The 18,926-nt window shown below is 46.2% G+C and overlaps 1 protein-coding gene across 2 annotated transcripts; it reads left to right on the top strand.

Moving 5' to 3' along the window:
* The first annotated feature begins 740 nt into the window (after positions 1–740).
* Positions 741–15,876, top strand: LOC115914716 (serum paraoxonase/arylesterase 2). 2 transcript variants are annotated; one of them, XM_030967410.1, is made up of 9 exons: positions 741–844; positions 4,644–4,714; positions 9,983–10,038; positions 10,579–10,744; positions 11,841–11,967; positions 12,768–12,968; positions 13,567–13,648; positions 14,158–14,286; positions 15,202–15,876. In XM_030967410.1, the coding sequence occupies exons 1-9, from the start codon at positions 771–773 to the stop codon at positions 15,358–15,360; spliced, it is 1,065 nt and encodes a 354-aa protein (XP_030823270.1). In that variant the 5' UTR covers positions 741–770; the 3' UTR covers positions 15,361–15,876. The 2 variants fall into 2 exon arrangements, with proteins under 2 accessions (XP_030823270.1, XP_030823281.1); XM_030967421.1 differs by lacking the exon at positions 12,768–12,968.
* The last annotated feature ends 3,050 nt before the right edge of the window (positions 15,877–18,926 follow it).

The following is an 18,926-nucleotide window of genomic DNA, read 5'->3' as shown; positions in this document are numbered from 1 at the left end:
TGGATGGGTGCACTGTCCACCTCTCCTCCAAACTGGGTGAAAAAGCTGTCTGGATGGCTGGACCCAGAGAGTGGTGGCGCATGGAATTAAACCCAGCTGGTGGCCAGCCATGAGTGGTGTTCCCTGGGGCTCAGTATTTGTGCTAGTCCTGTTTAATATATTTATGAGGATGTGGAGAGCTGGCACACCCTCGGTAAGTTTGACGCAACACGAAGCTGCGTGGGAGTGTTGATCTGCTGGAGGGTAGGAAGGCTCTGCACAGGCTGGATCCATGGGTTGAGGCCAATGGTATGAGGTTCAACAAGGGCCAAGTGCCAGATCCCAGGCCAACACTGAAGCAGATTGCAGAATGGAGGGACCCTGGAGCCCTGAGGTAGTTCTGGAGCCCTTCTCCTGTGCAGCGGAGAAAGATATTGATGGGAGGGTGGCAGCAGAAGAAACATCATTTGTGGGGAAACTCTGGTATGAGTGCACACGTATTAGCGCTACACCGCAGCAGAGGTGTACACGGAGTATCGAGCACGCTGCATCACGCAGCCATGGTCTGACACAATTATGTTTGCACAAGGCACACATTTTTTATAATGGAGCTGGAAGCTGGTCCACCTGCCTTTCCCAGGGGAGCAGCAGCACGGAGCCTGCGAGAGCCGCTGCCCGGGAGCGGGCGCGGGCGCGGCCGGGCGGGGCGGGGGCGAGGAGGCAGCGCCGGCCCCGGGGGCTGGACGGGACCGGACGGGACGGGACGGGACGCGGGGGAGCCGGGAGCGGCCATGGGGAAGCTGCTGGCTGTGGCTCTCGTCGGGATCGCGGCAGCCTTGGCGGCCGAGCGGCTGCTGGCATTCCGGTGGGTGAGCGGGGTTCCGAGCCGCGGCTCCCGGTGCCGGCGGGATGGGACGGGGCTGAGCCCTCCGGTGCGGGGCTGAGCACTCGCGGTGCGGAGCTGAGCACTCGCGGTCGCGGTGCGGAGCTGAGCACTCGCGGTGCGGGGCTGAGCTCCCCCGGTGCGGGGCTGAGCACTCCCGGTGCGGGGCTGAGTCCCCCGGTGCGGGGCTGAGTCCCCCGGTGCGGGGCTGAGCCCTCCGGTGCGGGGCTGAGCTCCCCGGGTGCGGGGCTGAGCACTCCCGGTGCGGGGCTGAGTCCCCGGTGCGGGGCTGAGCCCTCCGGGTGCGGGGCTGAGTCCCCCGGTGCGGGGCTGAGCCCTCCGGGTGCGGGGCTGAGTCCCCCGGTGCGGGGCTGAGCCCTCCGGGTGCGGGGCTGAGCCGGGAGGCGGCGCCGGGCGCTTCCCTCCACCCTCCGAGTGGGAAGACTCGCAGCTCCCGGGATCGGGTACGGCGTAGTGAACACCTGCCCTTGCACCAGTGCAGTGTCAGCCAGAGGGGAAGTGTTCTTCATCATCATCATCACCATCATTGCCGTCAGTATTATCAAGGGAGCCGTTTTTTCCCAGAGAAGATACAGGCACTGTGATGCCCTTTTCATCCTGTTTCGGCATTAACTAACTTTGGGACCATTTGTGCAGCGGAAATGCCCTTTGCACTGAGTGGATGTGAAATCCTCCCCAGGATGATGGGAGCAAGGGGGACAAGCAAAGAAGGTGCCCAGAGACAGGGGGTAATACCTCTGTTTATATAGAGCCTGCAATTAACAGGGATTAACAGGGATTCACTGTCTGTGAATTTACCTCATCTCCTGCTGACTGGCCAAACAGTCAGTCCAAATAGTTTGCCAGAAACTTGGGTTATGCTCTGCCAAAGCTGGCCTCTGGATAACAGTAACCCCTATGTACGTGAGGTTTCCTGTGATGGAGCCCAGACTTTGGTGATCCTAAGTTGTGACCTCACTTGCTGTGAGCTGAAATACCCAGCCATGTCATGCTCCATATCACACACCTCATGCCATGAGGTATGAATGTGAACACTGGTGTTACAGCAGCTTCTGTCCTGAAAGCTCCCAAATGTGTCACTGGTCCTTTCAGGTCACAGAAGTGATGCTGAATTACTGTATTAGAAGGTGGCTAAGTCATTGTAATTTTGCTTACGTTCACAAGGACTCCAAATGCCTGATTTCAGCAATGACATCCAGCTAATTGAACTTGGGTAGATAGTAATTGTATCTAATTACAGAAGGAGAGCTTTACTGCCTGGACCCTGATGCCTGGCATGGATGATGGCTGCATTAAATCCACCTTTAGTGTTATTGGTGATAGCCACAGTGGTAACGGGGCCCTCCTGTCCTGGAGTTGTATAAACTGGGACAGCAGAACTGGAACTCCCGGGCTTTAGTGGGGTGAGCCATTTCAAAGTGCTGTGAAGAGCAGAGGACTCCACCTGTCCTCCAAACTGAATGAACAAATGAAGCATTAGGAATCTGGTAAAGGAGAATCTCCATGAAGAAGCAGGATCCCCCTGTCTCTGTAGCTCTCTGTGGGTTTTCCCTGTGTGCTGTTTTCTGCAAACTGCAATGTACCAGCAGTCTTAAGACAGTTGCCAAGTTTGGAAACACACAACTTCAGATCATAAAGTACTCTAAAAGTAATTTAACACAGTCTTGAGAGGAGAAGCTGTGGGTGGTGTTAGCTCTTGCCAAGGGTCTTTTTTATTCATCCTCTACCCAGAGGGCAAGAATCCAGCAAAGACTTTCTGTAGTTCCTTATGAATTTGTTAAAAAAACCCAGAATCAAATCCCAAGCGATTCATGATTGGTTAGTTTAGAGATGAAGAAAATAAAGAGAGAGAGGTCTTTGAATATGGAATGGGTTCCTTCTGAAGGAAAGGGAAGGCCTGTGGTCTGTGTTCCATGAAGTAGGGCAGCAAGTGGAGGACTCAAAACTGGAAAGAGAAACTGTGAGAGAAAAGGTGCCATGCACTGGACTTGCACCAAGTGGCAAAAGCTCTTGCTTTCTTTGAAGTTGTATCCAGCCCATATTGCAGGTCTTCCATATTCCAGGCCATTCTTAGTATGGCCAGTTGGTAATCTAGGCCATCTGGCTGCGTGGCTGAGGCTGTCTGAGCTAGATAAACTGACACATTTTGGAAAAGCCTCTATATGTGCTGCAGGCTTGTGACTGGTGTCCTTTTGAATTACTCTCATTCCAGCCCATGAAGTGTTTCCCTGGGAATGCTGTCAGGATATCATCATCCTTTGCAGGCTGCTGGCTGAGTTCCTGCTGTGCTTTTGGCTCGGGGTGGCTTGCAGCCTGCCTGGGAAAGGCTGGTGAAAATAGGAAAGGGAAAAACCCTAAGCAGGCAGCAGTGCAACTTCAGGCAGGTTTTTCCCTGAGCCACCCCTGAGGGCTTGGTGGGTTTGGCTGTGCCAGGATGCCAGTGGTAAGGGGGCAGCAGGGGAATATCCCTCCTGTACTGTTTGTGGGCTGGGAGCCAGCATCGTGACCTCTGTCAGTTCTCCTGTGCTGGGACAGAGGGCTTGGGAGGGTTTAACTTGGCTCCTTTCCTTTGCAATTGTCTGCACTTTTAAACTGTTTTTCTTCTTTTCTTTTGGCCTTATATTAACAAGCTCTGTCAGTGATACAGCATTGAAGCAATTTACAATTCATATTTAAGTGATTAAAAAAATGCAGGACTGACATACCATGTAGCACTCAACTGTGTCACATATTTTTCATATCACTGACTGATAGTGCTGTTTACTTTATGTTTATGCCTAAAACCATAACATAAACATGGCAAGGTTTTGCTATGGGATCTTTGCGTTCAGAATTTCCTGTGTTTGCAGCAATAGCCTCGACATATGCATATGATAGTCATGCAAAAGGGTTACTACATTAGGTTAAATGCTTCCTTCTAGGCAGAAAAAAAATTAAAAAATAATTATTCTAGCACACTAGAATTCATAGAAATCCAACCTATTTTCTTGTGTCACTGCATGGTCAAACCTCCTAGTTGTTGTGAGGTGGTGCTCATGCAGATTTGCAAACAACTTGGAACAGAGGAAACGGAGAAATACGAACGTGTGTATGCCTGTCTGTATCTGTTTTTCCAGTGAAGTATGAGCCAGATGTGGAATTTCATGCACATTCATGAATGAAATAAGCGCTGATGAAGGGTAATGCTTGGGGTGGTTAACAGGAGTGAAGAGGAGGGGACAGGGTAATTGCTGAAAACCATACTACCAACTCCTGCTTGTTGTAAGGGAAAGAGTGCTCCTACCTTGCAACACTGCTATTGCTACCTTTGAATGTAGACAAAAAGTGAAGAAAGTGCAACTGCTGGTGGCCTGGTCACCAAAACTATGCAGTGAGCTGCAGTAGAAGATTGCCCTCTCCTCATGTGAAATGTTGGTCCTAACTGCAGGGTGCTTCTATATTTAGGTGTCTGAAACCTGAAGAAAGTGTGGTTATGTTATCATCTGAGCTGCAGTGGGTCATGAAAGCTTGTTGCTGGAGCTCATGCACAAAATGAAGTTTCTGAAGTTACTCAGAGTAGAAGAATCACTTAATCCTTGGTCATGTGTAACCATTGCAGTGATTTGGAGCAGTTGCTGTTGTTGGTTCTGGAGTTTGCTTATTCAGTATTTTACGGCTGATTTGTTGCTGCAATGTGGCAGACAATAAAACTGAAAACTAGGAAAGTTACCTGTTTTCAAACTGGCTGTGTGCTGTTTAACCCTGCTCTTTCCTCTTGCAGGAGCAGACTCAATGCTTCACGGGAAGTAGCCCCGGTGAGCCTCCCGAACTGCCGGCTCATTAAAGGGATCGGTACGTGCTCAAAATAACTGAGTGCATTGCTTTTGTCCAGCCCTCTTTTGCAATGGCTTCTTAAAGCCAGCTTCCGAGCCTGATCCCAAAAACAAAGTGCTAATTTAACTTTGATTTGCTACTTGGACTTGGAGATAGGGAGAAACTGCAGGAAGAAAATAGTACTGAAAAACTAGCTGGGTATAAGTTGGTATTTAGTTTCTTTTCCTTTTCTTAAAATTGAGTACCTTGCAAACACTTCTTTGCTAAGTCACTTAGAAAATGATTTGGCTTTCAGATGAGGGTGTGCTGGCTCTTCAGGCAGGTACCTACAGGAGGCTGTCAGCTGGTTATGTCTTGGAGAAGGGAAATGCTGCAAGGGTGTGTGAAAAATACCAATCACCTGTTTTTAAAATTTTAAAAGTTTAATAGTAATAAAATGGTTATAAAAATAGTAATACAATTAGAGTAATAATAATTTGGACAGTGTCAATCAGAAAAATATGAGACAATAGAAACAAAGAGTTATGGATGTCCGGGTACCTGCTTCTGGGCAGCATAAGTCCAGAAAAAAGACCCCCGTTAACAAAGGATTAACCCTTAAAAACAATAGCCTATTGCATATTCATACACTTCATACATGATGCATAAATTCCATTCAAATACAGGAGTCTGTCTGGTCATCGTCAACTTCTTCCTCTTAATCCTGACGGCCTCATCCTACCTGAGCGAGGTGGGAAGTTGTTAGTTTCTCCTGATAATGGAGCAATAAATTCCCTTTCTCTGAAAGATTTAGGTGTCCTGTGACTGCTCAGTGCAAGTCCTTTCTTTAGAAACAAAAGTATCCTATATAGCATAGTTTCTATTTTAACATTTTGTTATAACCTAAAACTATATTTAACACACTACTTAGGAGAATTAATACAGCATTGCTTTCTACCACAACACATATAATATTCATTTTAATATTTGCGAAAAGCCAGTCATAAAATATGCATTTTTCACAGGTGGAAGCCTTAGGAGAAGGCCACAGGCACATGGGGAAGGAGCAGCTGCTAAATGCCAGCCAGGCTGCCCCTCCTTAGTGCCACATTTTGGAATATTTGGGAGCCGCCCGGTGCCGCGGTGCTGGGAGCTCGGCACGGTTGTGCAACACAACTGTGGGTTCCAAAGAGCGAGGGGTCATGTTTGTCATCCTAGTCTGGTTTGCAGAGAACTTTAACAGAGTGGCTCAAATGTTGACTTTGTACTTTGGGCTGTGTGTTTAGCACACAGCAATATTTATGTCTTGGTTTTTTTCTCTCCACTTAGGATAACCTAAGTTTATGAAATTGATAGCTTTGAAATGGATTGCTTTTTTGTGTCTTCCTTTCTCCCAAAAACCTCAATGCAGGCTTGATGGCTAAGGATTTTCCCCTCCTTAGTATTTTTGGAAATGGCTTAAATTATGTTGAAATTTGTCTAGATTTTTCATGTGTAAAAAGTCATTGGATGAGCTTTTACAACCTTGCCTATGAGCTTGCTGAGTCAGTGTGTTAATGTCATAAATCTTGTTTCTTCCTTGTGTCAGGATTCAAACATCTTCATAAAGTCAAATTGCTGCTATGAATGTGTAATGCAGATCCCTGTGCTTGAAAATATGTACAGAAAAAATGGCATTAAAAAATTTCCAGGTCTTTTAGATTAAGCTGTAATTTACTCATACAAGACTATGAATGATGCTTGTTTGGCAGTGATTAATATAAAATAATTTCTGAGTAATTTTTTAGGCATATCACTATTGCGATCTTTATAAGACTTTTTTTGCAACATGATTGTTCTGTTGAGGAAAGAAGGAAACTTGGAAAGGACAGATAGAGTTGTGTTTCATTTCTGAACAGTGTCTTGGTTTTTGTGCCTGACATTTACAGGCAGATTAGGTTATTTCTGAGAACCTGTCTCTGCTTAGAGGCAGCGCATCCATTTACAGAGCTTCATTTCTGCTTCTTGCAGGCTCCTCTCACACTGCTCATTCACACAGAGAACTGCACCTTGCCTTGCCTTTGCTTTGCAGTTTGCTGCTCATTAGAAAAATAAAAATGCCAAAAAATTAGTTTAGCAGGCCCAGTGTGGCAGAAAGAGAAGTAACAAAGGATTGTGCAAACTGAAAAGTTGGCACATTCACTCAAACATCTTCTAAAACTCATTTGCTGTGATCAGGGGGCTTAAATCACTCAGGGTGACCAAGGACCCCTAAAGCTTAAATTGCTGCCTAGTAGTACTGTTCAGACATAGGGTCCTGCTGTACTTGGAACTGTAAGGTTGTTTGTGTGGGTGACTTTGTCTTAGGATATCTTGATACATGGATGTCTTGGCCTCCTGGGCCTTTTTCCTTTAAAATGCTAGGATAAAGCTGAATAATCATTCTGTCTTTATTTTAATGTTTAAATGAGTCCTGCTGAACTCTTAAATGTGACATAGGTCCCAGAGCTGGATCATCTGGATCTGAGTAAAATAATCTTAATCTATCCATTCTGTACCTGAAGGAGCAGACCTCTGGTACAGTCTGTGAAATATAAGTGATGGATCTATAGTAAGTGAAGCAAACACAGAGTAAATGGAAGACTTCTCTAGTGGACCTTTTTCTTTCTGCACAGTTGCATCTTTTCTGTATCTTTCTAAAGACTTTAATCTATTCTGCTTTTCAAATATTGTGCAATATAAGCACAGATGCAAACATTGAACAAACAGAAATTGCAGCTTGTCCTAAGCCTCATTCTCAAATATGTAGGAAAGGCTGTATTTGTAGAATAAACACCAGCTTCTGAGTTTTATTGATGCCTTATCATGTTACTGGTTTATAATAAACTAACTATATCTCCTGTACTAATTCCTAAAGTTCAAGGAGCTACTACAGAAGTTGCTAGAAATAGTTGCATCTTGGAACAATTCGTGGGATATGGGCAAAACAGCCTCACACTTTTGGACATGAAATCCAGATGGGTTTTTTTGTTCGATACACCTGCAGAATACATCATACTAAGATAAAATAAAGAACAACAAAAAGCAAAAATTTCTAGAGTGGGCAGCAGTTTTTCACACTATCTTTTAATTTCTCTTAAATGCCACCACTCTTTGGATAATGCTGTGGACAAGCTGGGCTCAGTGATACGATTAAACAACAGAGAGTGCATACAAGTGATACCTGAGGAGTCAGCTCCTAACTCTCCTGGCCCACAGGGCACCTGCAGCAGCAGCAGCAGCACAGAGCCCTCCCAAAAGGGCGTGCAGAGAGTCCCTGAGCTTCCCTGCGTGTGCCTGCAGCCCCTGCCCGGCGGGGCTGGATCAGCAGGGCTGTGCTGAGTCAGCATTCCACTGCCCTCCTGATGCCACCGGCTTCCACACATTCCAGGGCCCGGCCATGGAGCGCCCAAAATGTGCTGTGCTGGGCAGTTTCTCTTGAAGCAGTTGGGTGCAGGGCTCTCAGTGTGCTCCTTCCACTGGAAAGTTGGAAAGTTTTTAATGATCTGCTCCCAATTAGCCTGCTCATCTTTCTGCTTGGCAGCCTCACCGATTCAGTAGCGATAAATGATTGTATCTCCGTTTATTCACTCACCAGTGTGTGCTGCCAGTAAAAGCTGTCTGTCCAGCTCATGTCACCATGGCAATTGAGCCTCTCAGCATTTATTTATGCTATTAGCTTTGCAGCAATCCTGGGAAGTGGGGAATTACCACTAACCCCATTTTATAAATTAACCCAGGCTTGGAGAGACTGGGGCAAGGGAAAGGAGTTTGTGGCTCAAACCAGAGAGTAAGCAGAGCTGAGGAAAAAAAAAAGCCCAAATTCAAAACTTTAATTGGTAAATACAGGCTCTAAGTGTTTCTGCACACATCAGTGCAGATGTTGTCTCCTGCTTGAGTTAGTCAAAATGCAGAACCAAAACCCAGGGTGGGATAACAGCTGACTCCTCCCAAAATGCATTTCAGACATTTTGCTCTTCAGAAGGCAGGGATAGTGTGCTCGTTGCTGTCATGGGATGGAGCAGGAACTTGCTGAGTCTGAGGAGCAGCTGGCCCTAGACAGAAGTGAGAAGTTGTGCCTCTGCATCTTCCCAGGGCTGAGCTAGGGAGGAACTTTCCTGGATGGGTGAATTTGAGGGTCTGGTTCCTCTCCACAGAGGCTGCCAGTGATCCCAGGATCAATACAGCCCAGGCAAACCAGTATGTGGATAAATAGGAGTTGCTTAAAAGCAAACAGCAAATCCAGCTCAAATTTGCAGGTGCTTCCTCGGGAAGAGGTGTTGAGGTGCAAGGGATTGTGTGACCCATGCAGGCTCACACGTGGTTATAGCAAAGCAGGAGGGGGTGTGGGGACGTGGGACAAGCTGGGTGGAAAAACCTTGTGTTGATGGCTCTGATAAAGAAAACCTGCTGAAGAATTGTCTTTAAGCAAGTGCTCCTGAGTGGTTTCCCTCATCATCTGGAAAGTGACTCGTGAGGAATGCTGGTTTTGCTGGTGATTTGGAGAAAAGAGGGGAAGTTTCTCAGGGAAGAGGTGGAAATGTAGAATGGCAAAGGGCCTTCAGCATTGGATAAATGCTCTTTGGAGAGTGCTTTATGAAAGTCTAAAATTGCTCAAGTGTTCTTACTAAGGAGTTTTTATTTTATCTTCCTTTCTTAGCAGGGAAAAATATTACAGGAGCTACAGGAACTGGTAATATTGGAAGTGATTACCTGTAGTTGAAAGTGAGGTCTAACAATGAAAACCCTTAGCTGTTACAGATATAGTAGGTTCTCTGTCACTTGAGAGCTTTAACTAAATATTTGGCAATCCATTTTTGTGAAGTGTCTGAGCTCAATCAGGAGAATTAGTGTGCACAATTCCCACAGCTGCCTTATGCAAGCCTGAGGCCTGAGTCACGGGTATGGTCGTGCCCTGGAAATCTCCATGCCCACACTAGTTGCTTGCTGCAGAACACATCCTCAGGAGCTGGTGATTCATCCCACACCTGGTGATACATCTCACAACATCTGGGGGCACTGGAGCTGGGTAGGAGACTGCCTGGCCACTGCAGGGGCATCCCTGGGCCCCCAAAGAGGGGAACCCCAGTACTATTTCCTAACCCACTGTTCTGTCTTCTGCTACCACTTTTAATGCAGTGGCCAAACTTTTCCACCAAACTTCATTGTGTGTGCAGTCATACCAGAAAGAGTCATTCATGAGAGCTGGAATTGTACTTAAAAGGAGATTTTTTTCAATGGGAAATGCTTGATGTCACCTGAAAAGCCCTGTTTATCTGTGTTTTGCAGAAACTGGTTCAGAAGACATTGATATACTTCCCAATGGACTGGCTTTCATCAGCTCTGTAAGTCCCCATGCCACCTCCCCACGTTGGGGCTTGCCTGCTTCCTTATCTGCAGAAGCCATAGGTGAAAGGAGCAGGAGGGGTTCTCTTCTGCAAGTCTGACTGGCTCTCAAAGAACAGCCCAGTCTTGAGTTGGCTTAGCTGTCATTCCCCTCAGCAAGTGTGCTTCTTGACACAGAGGTGGTGTTGGTGGCTCTGACACAGGTGTCCTGTCACACTGACTTACCTGGCCATGTAACCTTGGCTTTATTTCATGCTACTTCATTGAAATGTTGAAATGTCTCTGCCATGTTAAGAAGCTGTGTTAATTCCCTAACTTTAAAAAAATCCCAAATTTTATGTATTGATTTTGCTGTTCCTGATTTTGTTTTAGCCTTTAGGAGATGGGTTTTCAACCTTCTCTTTGCAATTATGGTGGCTGGCCATGGGACATCCTCATGTGCGCTTGCAAGTCCGATCAAGGCCCTGGCTTTTTCAGCCCTGTTATGCTCTTGTTTACCTTTCATCTGGGAATTACTTTCTTATGTTTGGATTCTACAGGGCTTGAAATATCCAGGAATAAAAAGCTTTGCTCCGGATAAGCCAGGTGAAATATTTTTGATGGATTTGAATGAAGACAATCCCAGAGCAGTGGAACTGAGAATCAGCCGAGGATTTGATCTGGCATCGTTTAACCCTCATGGAATCAGCACCTATATAGACAGAGGTAAAGAGCTTGAGATGGTGGCAAACATCAGCCTAGAGAGCACAATCAGGAAGCCCTTTGCAGCCTTGCCCTGCACCCCCAATGGTGGTTCTTGCTGGGAGACAAAAAAGTTTGGGGTTTTTCACCTTTGTTTTGCTCTTTTCTAAATGTCAGTTGCTAAAGGAAACACACTTGCACGTAATTTCAGTCTGCCTGAAACAGAAGAATGCCCTAGATATTTAAAGCAAAGAAAACATGGTTAAATTTAGGGTTGAAAACCACAGAAAAATTGATTTTACATTTACGTCTGTCTCATGCTGGGTTCAAGAGTTTTGTGGAGATGCATCCTTCACTGACTAGTAGTGCCTGGAATGGAAACTTTTGTGGCAAAGTAGTAAATGATCATCTCTTTGTAAATTACCAAAACCCCTGTTACTCTTTGGCCAAGACAGGTTCTCTTCTCCAAGATATGTTCTCCTACATCAGGCTCTGACTACCAATAAAGTATCTTTTCCCCTCTCCTTTCATTGGGGGTTTTAGCAGGGCAAGTAAAATTCTGCAGCTATAAAGAAAACAATTGCTGCAGCTTGACCTGCATCCCCATACAGTCACCCTTTTAAGGGAAGGTGTTGGAAAAATCAGTGGTGGCTAGTGTAGGGTCCTGCCAGAAGGGCTGGGCAGATGGGCTGCAGCCTTGCACAGAATGCAGGGGAGGGATGCTCCTTCCACTCTGCCAGGGGATGTGGTGGACAAACCCAAGAGCCCAAACTGCCTTGGCCACAAACCCTTCTTCCAACTGACTGGGGCTGTTCCACAGATAGCAAAACCCAGTGGCTTTGCTATAAGGATAAGGTGGTCGCTTCTTTCTTCCTTGGAAGAAATAGCAAAAATCTATTATTAACAAAGCAGTTCCCTGTAGGGTCAGCCTGGGAGAAAAGCAGCTGGAGGTCTGGATCTGGTTGCAGAGGCATCTTGCAGAATCTTACTCATCCCTGTGCCTCTGCAGAGCCATGAGACAAATGCACCAAACTCAGCATGTGCTCTGTGCTCGAGGCTGCCTCAGGGCTGGGCTGCTCAGCCACACAGAGAATTCAGCTGCTTCCGTTTCTTTTTCAAGATGACACCGTGTACCTCTTTGTTGTGAACCATCCCCACCAGAAGAGCACAGTAGAGTTGTTTAAATTTGTAGAAGATGACAATTCTCTTGTACACCTGAAAACCATTCGACATGACCTTCTGACAAGGTATTGGGCTCAAATACAAATCAGGCTGCACTGGTGAAATCCTATGTAGGACGAGTTTTGGGTTTAGGCTATTGTTAATATATTTCCTCTTTAACCAGCACCCCTGTTTCTCTTACTGATTCCTTCTTATCTGTGTAATCAAAAGCAGTGTTTCTCCAATCTCTCCTCCAAATTATTTTAATAGTTGTATCACTAAATTAGTCTTAAGCGCTGCTGTGATTGATGCCAGTGAATTAGCTTGGCATCCATTTCTCCTTTGGTCATGTAACCCACACTCAGGTCATTGCAGATATGAGTCTCCAGATATTTTATTTTTTGTTTGGATATCCTACACTGTAAAAATAAACATACATTTAGCTTTCTCTGTTTTTTTATAATATAAATTTTTTTTGGTCCGTCCTACTGCATATGATTGTAAAATAAACAGCCAGATTGATTAAGCTGTCACAACACCTACCTGTTCTCTGATTTCTACTTGAATGTAATGAAAAAGAAAATAATACTACTACTGATACAAAATTATTTCCATGTACTTACAGATAGGTAGCCAGATCTCTAGCTGATGCCCTATGGCCCTATTCAGGTCTCAGCACTGCACTGTCCTGGCTCATAGAAAATAGAAGTAAAAAGGATCTAAATAATAATTTGGTGGCTACTTGAAGTACATCTATAATTGCAGCCTTTTTATGGGTATTGATGACCATGTCCTGACTGTATTCTGGGCTGTCCTAAAATGCTACTTCATACCTCTCTTTTAATTGTTTTTTTTTAATTTCTCTATCTCTTTATTTCTTTTTTAGTGTGAATGATGTAGTAGCCATGGGACCAGACAGCTTCTATGCTACCAATGACCACTACTTCTCTGACTTCCTCTTGATGTTCTTAGAAATGTTCTTGGGTTTAACCTGGTCAAATGTTGTTTACTATAGTCCAAAAGAAGTTAAAGAAGTAGCATCTGGGTTTTATTCAGCCAATGGAATTAACATTTCACCTGATAGAAAGTAAGTTTCTCCTTACATTAGATTTTGTTTTATCACACAGAAGTATCTGGAGGTCTGAATTTGTACACCTGGTACCTCTGTGGTCAGATGTCTGAAGTGGTTCATGTAAGGCAAGGTGCTGCCTGTGCAGCACAAGTGATGCAGAGTGTTTGGAGCACACAAGTTTTGTGTCTCAGTGTTTAGCAGCAGTGTTTGCTGCATTGTGTGGTACTTCATAGGCAGCAAGGTCAACAGTTGCTGCATTTTAACCACTGGTACAGGGGTTTGTGTGTCTTGCTTGCAAGGATTAATGGGGCAGGGTCTCTGCAAGCAGGGAGTGCTCTACAGTCCTACACATGCATGACTGAATCAACCACTCCTGTGGTGTAGACACATGATTAAAAAAAAATCGTAAATATGATTTTCTGGTTCCAAGGTTTATTTCAGTGTCATAATGAAAAACTGGCACAGTGTGAAGCTACACTGGCACTTCAGTAGGTTGGCTTCAGTGCCCTGTGGCTGGCTTGCAATGTCTGTGTGTAGGCTTGCACAGGAGGAACTGTCTAGTTTTGGTGTCTGTCTATTCATATATATTGAGGTGCTTTTCTTTCTTTGGAAGGTACATCTATATTGCAGATGTATTGGATCACAATGTCTATGTCATGGAAAAACATGCTAACTGGAGTCTAACCCATGTGAAGGTAAGTGCTGCTGTTTATAAAAAGAAGCAGATGTGGATTTTGGACAGAATAGTTTTGATGAATGCTTGAGATTTCAGCATGATCATCTGTAAAGTTCTGGTCTGGGTGGCTCCTGCTGTGGGTTTGCAGAGGTGTCTGCACACCCCGTTACAGAGCTTCAGATCTCCCACCCTCCCACCAACAACAGGGAGGGATCCTTGGGTATGCTGTGGAGCTGTAGTGGAAGTCTGCCTCAGGCAGTGTGGGTCAGAGCACTGAAAGCATCCACAGAGGTGTAGGTGTGGATGAGCTGATGGGGGAAGCTCAGAGCAGCGAGCAGGTTCCTCATAGCACAGGGGTGGGGATGATGTATGCCAGGGGAAAAGACAAACAGAGGTGGGGGAAAAGTATTTATTTAAAAAAAACAGTCTAAATTATGTCAGATGAGACAAGTCTGTTGGTTATGTTGTAGTTTGCTTCCAGGATTTCTGATGGATTTAATTTTTTGGTTTTTTTTCTATGTTGGCTAGACGCTGCAGCTGGACACGCTGGTTGATAACTTGTCTGTTGACCCTCACACTGGAGACATCTGGATAGGATGTCATCCCAATGGGATGAAGCTGTTCTACTATGATCCTGAAAATCTTCCTGCATCTGAGGTGCCTTTTGGGAGACATCACTGGTCTCTTGTTTATGTCTGTGCCAGAAAGTTGTTTTGTTCAATTCATGCTGGTATAACTTAACTGCCTTTCATAGAAAGTGCCTGGCACAAAGTGCCTTTGTTAAAGCAAAGACCAAGCTGGCTTCTGCTCTCAAGTGAGAGCCTGAACAGCATATACTCACTAACAAACACCTATTCAGATCCTTGGGCAACAACTAAATAATTTCCAACCAGTAGCTCAGTCACTTTGGACTCCTCAGGCTGCTTTCTGTGCAGCTGTGGGCATGCACACAGATTCTGATGAGCTGCATTATTTACTGAGCCAGCACCTCTTTGCCAAACGGAACATAATTGACTGAGTGCAAAGTGTGACCAGAAATGTTTCCACATGAATGATTAATTTGTGCAAGTGTGGTTCATCTGTAACACTGTAATTCTTTCTGTGAAATCAGTGAGGTACTGGCATTGGGGTGATGGTGGCTACGAGTGCTGCTGGCTGCTGTCCATTGGATTTCAGCCTTGTCTGAATCTCCCTGTAAGACGCTTCTCAAAATTACCATGTTCAATAGCAATAGATTTCTGATACTAGGCAGTTGCTTAAGCTGTCTGGGAAAAACATGAAAATAAGAAGATATGAACTAACTCTTAGTCTGGAAAAAAATGTGCACATTCCTAGTGGTGGGGATGAGTACCTGACTTCCTTACAGATGTTGCACAACAACTTAAAAAAAAAAATCAGTGCTCATGGACCGTGCTTCACTAAAGGCCCTCTCAGAGGAATCACATGATTGCAATTATCAGCAGCTGGTCATCCTAGCTAATTTGTTTAAGTTAACTGCTGATGTTCCCCATCTCCCTGGAGCATTTTCACCTGTGACCATTTCAACAGCTGTGTCCTCCCCTGCTCTGGCAGGTCCTGCGCATCCAGAACATCCTCTCGGAGCAGCCTGTGGTGACACGTGTCTACTCTGACAATGGCTCCGTGCTGCAGGGGAGCTCAGTGGCATCCATCTACCAGGGAAAGCTGCTCATTGGCACAGTCTTCCACAGAGCTCTCTACTGTCATCTATAGCTGCTCACGGGCAAGGCCTGCTGCTGTGGAAAGGATTTCATTCCTTGGGAACTCACTTAGTTTCTGCTAGATCTGCTAACAACAAGACTGCTCCAATAAAGGTTAACTACAGTAATGGAAATGTATTTTAGCCTTCCTCCCCAAAGTGAGACTTCTACACAATAGTAAAGGACATGGAATTGAAGGTGAGAAATTAGTTTATCTGTGTAATGGGGAGGACTCCATGTTGTTAACATTGAATTGGAGTTCAATTTCAGATTGTAAATTACTAAACTGTCAGACACTGAACTATGTGCTGGCTGGATTTCTGGTTTGTTTTTTGGTTGTTTTTTTCCCCCCATGAGAAAACTGATTTTGTAAATGAGAATTGCTGACTACCAGTGTGGTGTGCATTCTTGTCACTGACCCCTGGGCCTTCCCAAGGACTGTGCTAGGGGTTTTTCTTCCAAACCTTCCTGTTGGCTTTCCCTAATGCTTCCAAATTAACTGGAAGGAGAATAAATGTCATTTCAGTCTCATTCATTTCCTCTTCCCCCTTAAAGCCATTTCCCAGTGTTACTTCAGTTTCATACATTTGTTTTAATCCTATGAGAAAAGAGTAGGGCATCACTTTGGAGAGGTTTTTGACTGGGTCTTTCAAAGGGAGTTTAGAAAAGCTTTTCTTCTCTTAAAGAGTGGGAAACATCTCCTGCACGCCTTCAGCAGGAAGTGCATTAGCAATTACTATGGTCTGTCACTACAAAGAGAGCATTTCTGGGCACTCTGCAGTGACTCCCCCAAGCCATGGTCACACATGTTCTGTGTTTAACTTCAGCTGCTGTGGAGCTGATTCCTGCAGCACTTCTGTGCACCAGGCAGTCCTTCATGTTTACCTGGCAGCAGTTACTGACATTTTGCACTGCCAAAAGCCCCCCAGGTTTCCTTCAGCTAGTGTTTTTGGGATGATGTTAGCAGTCATTTGCAATGAACTGAACTCAGTGTCCTTTGAAGCTGGAGCTCATGGAGTGAGCTCTCCTTGCATTAGTGTAGATGCCCTTACCCTCAGAGCAGCTCCTGCTGCACTTTCTGAGTTCCCAGCTGTGATCATCTCTCCAGCTTTGTGAGAGTTGCTGACATTCAGCTAAAGGCTCTGTGTTACATGTGGCATCTCTCCTGCTGGGGTTGCCCCTGTGCTACCTGCACCTGCCTGCACTGGCCCTTTCCAGCATCTTGGCAGCTCCTGCAAGTGCTGCCACGAGACAGACATCCCTGAGGGCCACCAGCCCCTCTGCATCCTTCAGCTGTGCAGTAGCTTTTCCTCACTGCAGTTCTTCACCACTGTGGAGCAAAGACAGGCTGCTCCTGAAGTGCAACAGGAGGAGAAAGAGCCAGTCCCTGGGTGCTGATTGCTCAGTTGGCTTTGCTGTTCCCTCCTGCCTCTGCTCCAGCACCAGCCACAGCCCCTCTGGTCTGAACAGTACATGGAAAGTCCAGAAAACAAAGGAGTGCTTCTGCCTTTAGGACAGACCAATTATCCTGCTCTGTAGTGGCCCAAACACTGAGATAGGATGTAGAGTATGTGCAAACCTCCTCTGTCTGTGTTCTGCTGTTCTGGCTGGGAAGAGGCAGTGCTGCAGGCTGAGGTTTGGGTGAGCAGGGCCCTGAGCAGTGAATTGTGTACTGACACCTCTTGGCTCCTGCACCTTTCCTTTCTAACGAGCCTAATGGCTCTCACCCACTGGTAGGGGAAGAGAAACTGCTCCTTTCCTGAGCCAAAGGGACAGCTGTAATGAGCAGGAAGCCAGTGCCAGGGCTTGTGCCTGGGGCTGTGTTGCTGCACAGGAAGGACAGTGTCACCCCACTTCCTCTGCACAGCTGACTGGGCTGTGGGTCCTGCCACATCCCCCTCCTGCCCCCACAAAGCCTCTGCTCCACCCCAAGGCCTCACATGGCCACTGGCTGCTGGCACAGCCACCGTGGTGTAAGGCACGTCCCTGGGCACAGGAGCTGTGAGAGGCTGAAGAACAGCCAGTGCCACTCTGGCCCTTCCAAATGGCAGCAGCTTCCCTCTGCTGCCATGGCCCACACTCACACACCCAGTACCAACACTGGTCCCTGCTCTTTGTGGTGTTTTGTACCGCAACAGCACCTGCTGCAGGGGTCAGTGATGGCTGGAGGGGCAGAGTTGGGTGCCAGTAAATCACACAGCTGATTGATTTGTCTCTTAGCAGGTCTGTGCACAAACTGTGCTTGCAGCTCCTCTCCAAAATGCTCAGTTGGTCTGGGGACTTGAGCACTGTCCAGGCTTCACTGTCTGCCCCTGGAGCTTTGGTGACAAGGACTCATCTGTTTGGATCACAGCTCTGAGTCTTTTGCTGCCCACGGCGTGCAGCCCTTCTACAGAGCAGAGCCAGCCCTGAATGAGGGCAGCTTTTGTCTCATCCCTTTGCAGAACTTTAGCATTACCTAACTCTGGCTTTCCTGCTCCTTCCTTAGCAACTTCTCTCCCTGCAGGACACTTTCAGCTTCCCTCCTAAGTGGTGTACTTTCTTACAGGAGCTTGTAATCCATTTTCAGCTATGAAGAACAGATGTTGTTCCCAGAGCCCAGGCTGAAAGAACAGCTCTGAAGGAAGTTCTCACAGCAAGGAGAGGTTGGGCTATTCACTCATTTGTGATTAGCCATCAGTGGCTTGCACTGGCATTCCAAAGTGATTATTGTAGGATTGTGCCACTTTTTGTTCTGAAGTGCTATGTTCTAAAGAGTTACGTCACATATCAGTGGCAGTGACACAGCTGAAATGCCAATCAGTCACTCTGCAGGTCCTGGATTTATTCTCTGGTCGTAGAAGGGCAACAGCCACTTCCCCCTGCAGTGCATTAGTAACCCACCAAAACATTATTCTCACATTTTACTGTTGCTTAAAACATCTTCTAAAAACACCTTCAAATGAGTAAATCTACATGTTGTCGGATCTTGTCGAACTTCTATTTTTTTTATTGGTTTTGGCTTTTCAGAAAATCAAGACTGTCTTCACTCATCACTGGCTTTTTTCCTGTTCTGAACTGCTCCTGTGCTGAGGATTTTCCTGTTGTTCTGCCTACAGATGGAACCATGGGCAAGCAAGGGGCCTTATCTTTTCTTACAGCATTTGAGAGACATCACAGCTGTCTGCAGTTACTGACAGTGACATTTGACCTGAGGCCAGGAGGGCGGGAAGCCCATTGCCAACCTCCTCCCAGGTATCCCAGCCTTGCAGGGCAGAGCTGGGAGCTGGAGCAGGGCAGCACACAGCCAGCCAGCAGGTGATGTGCAGCAAGAGCCAGGCTGGGCTACAGCTCCTACCCCCTGGCAGCCTCAGGGCAGAAACAGCACGGTGCAAGATGCAGCTCAAGCCTGCCCTCCCAATTACCAAGGAACCTGCACACGGAAAATCCAGGCTTGCAAGCCCGAGAAAGGCATAACCCATCATCTTTAACATGCTGTAGAGACTGGAGCAGTTCTGGGCATTTCTGAAACCCAGCTGCAGCTATCTGAGACAACTTGCACAAAAGGAAAGACATATGTACACATGGCTCCAGGCCTAG

The sequence above is a fragment of the Camarhynchus parvulus genome, chromosome 2 (genome assembly GCF_901933205.1).
Source record: "Camarhynchus parvulus chromosome 2, STF_HiC, whole genome shotgun sequence".
NCBI lineage: Eukaryota > Metazoa > Chordata > Aves > Passeriformes > Thraupidae > Camarhynchus > Camarhynchus parvulus.
Note: the sequence above shows the minus strand (reverse complement) of the source record. Positions and strands in the feature narration are given on the sequence as shown.

Bases quoted from the DNA above. Each gene is read 5' to 3' on its own strand.
- LOC115914716 (XM_030967410.1), top strand. From the start codon at position 771: ATGGGGAAGCTGCTGGCTGTGGCTCTCGTCGGGATCGCGGCAGCCTTG. The intron at 10,039-10,578 runs GTAAGTCCCCAT...TGGATTCTACAG, and splicing joins GACTGGCTTTCATCAGCTCT to GGCTTGAAATATCCAGGAAT. The intron at 11,968-12,767 runs GTATTGGGCTCA...TTTCTTTTTTAG, and splicing joins CGACATGACCTTCTGACAAG to TGTGAATGATGTAGTAGCCA.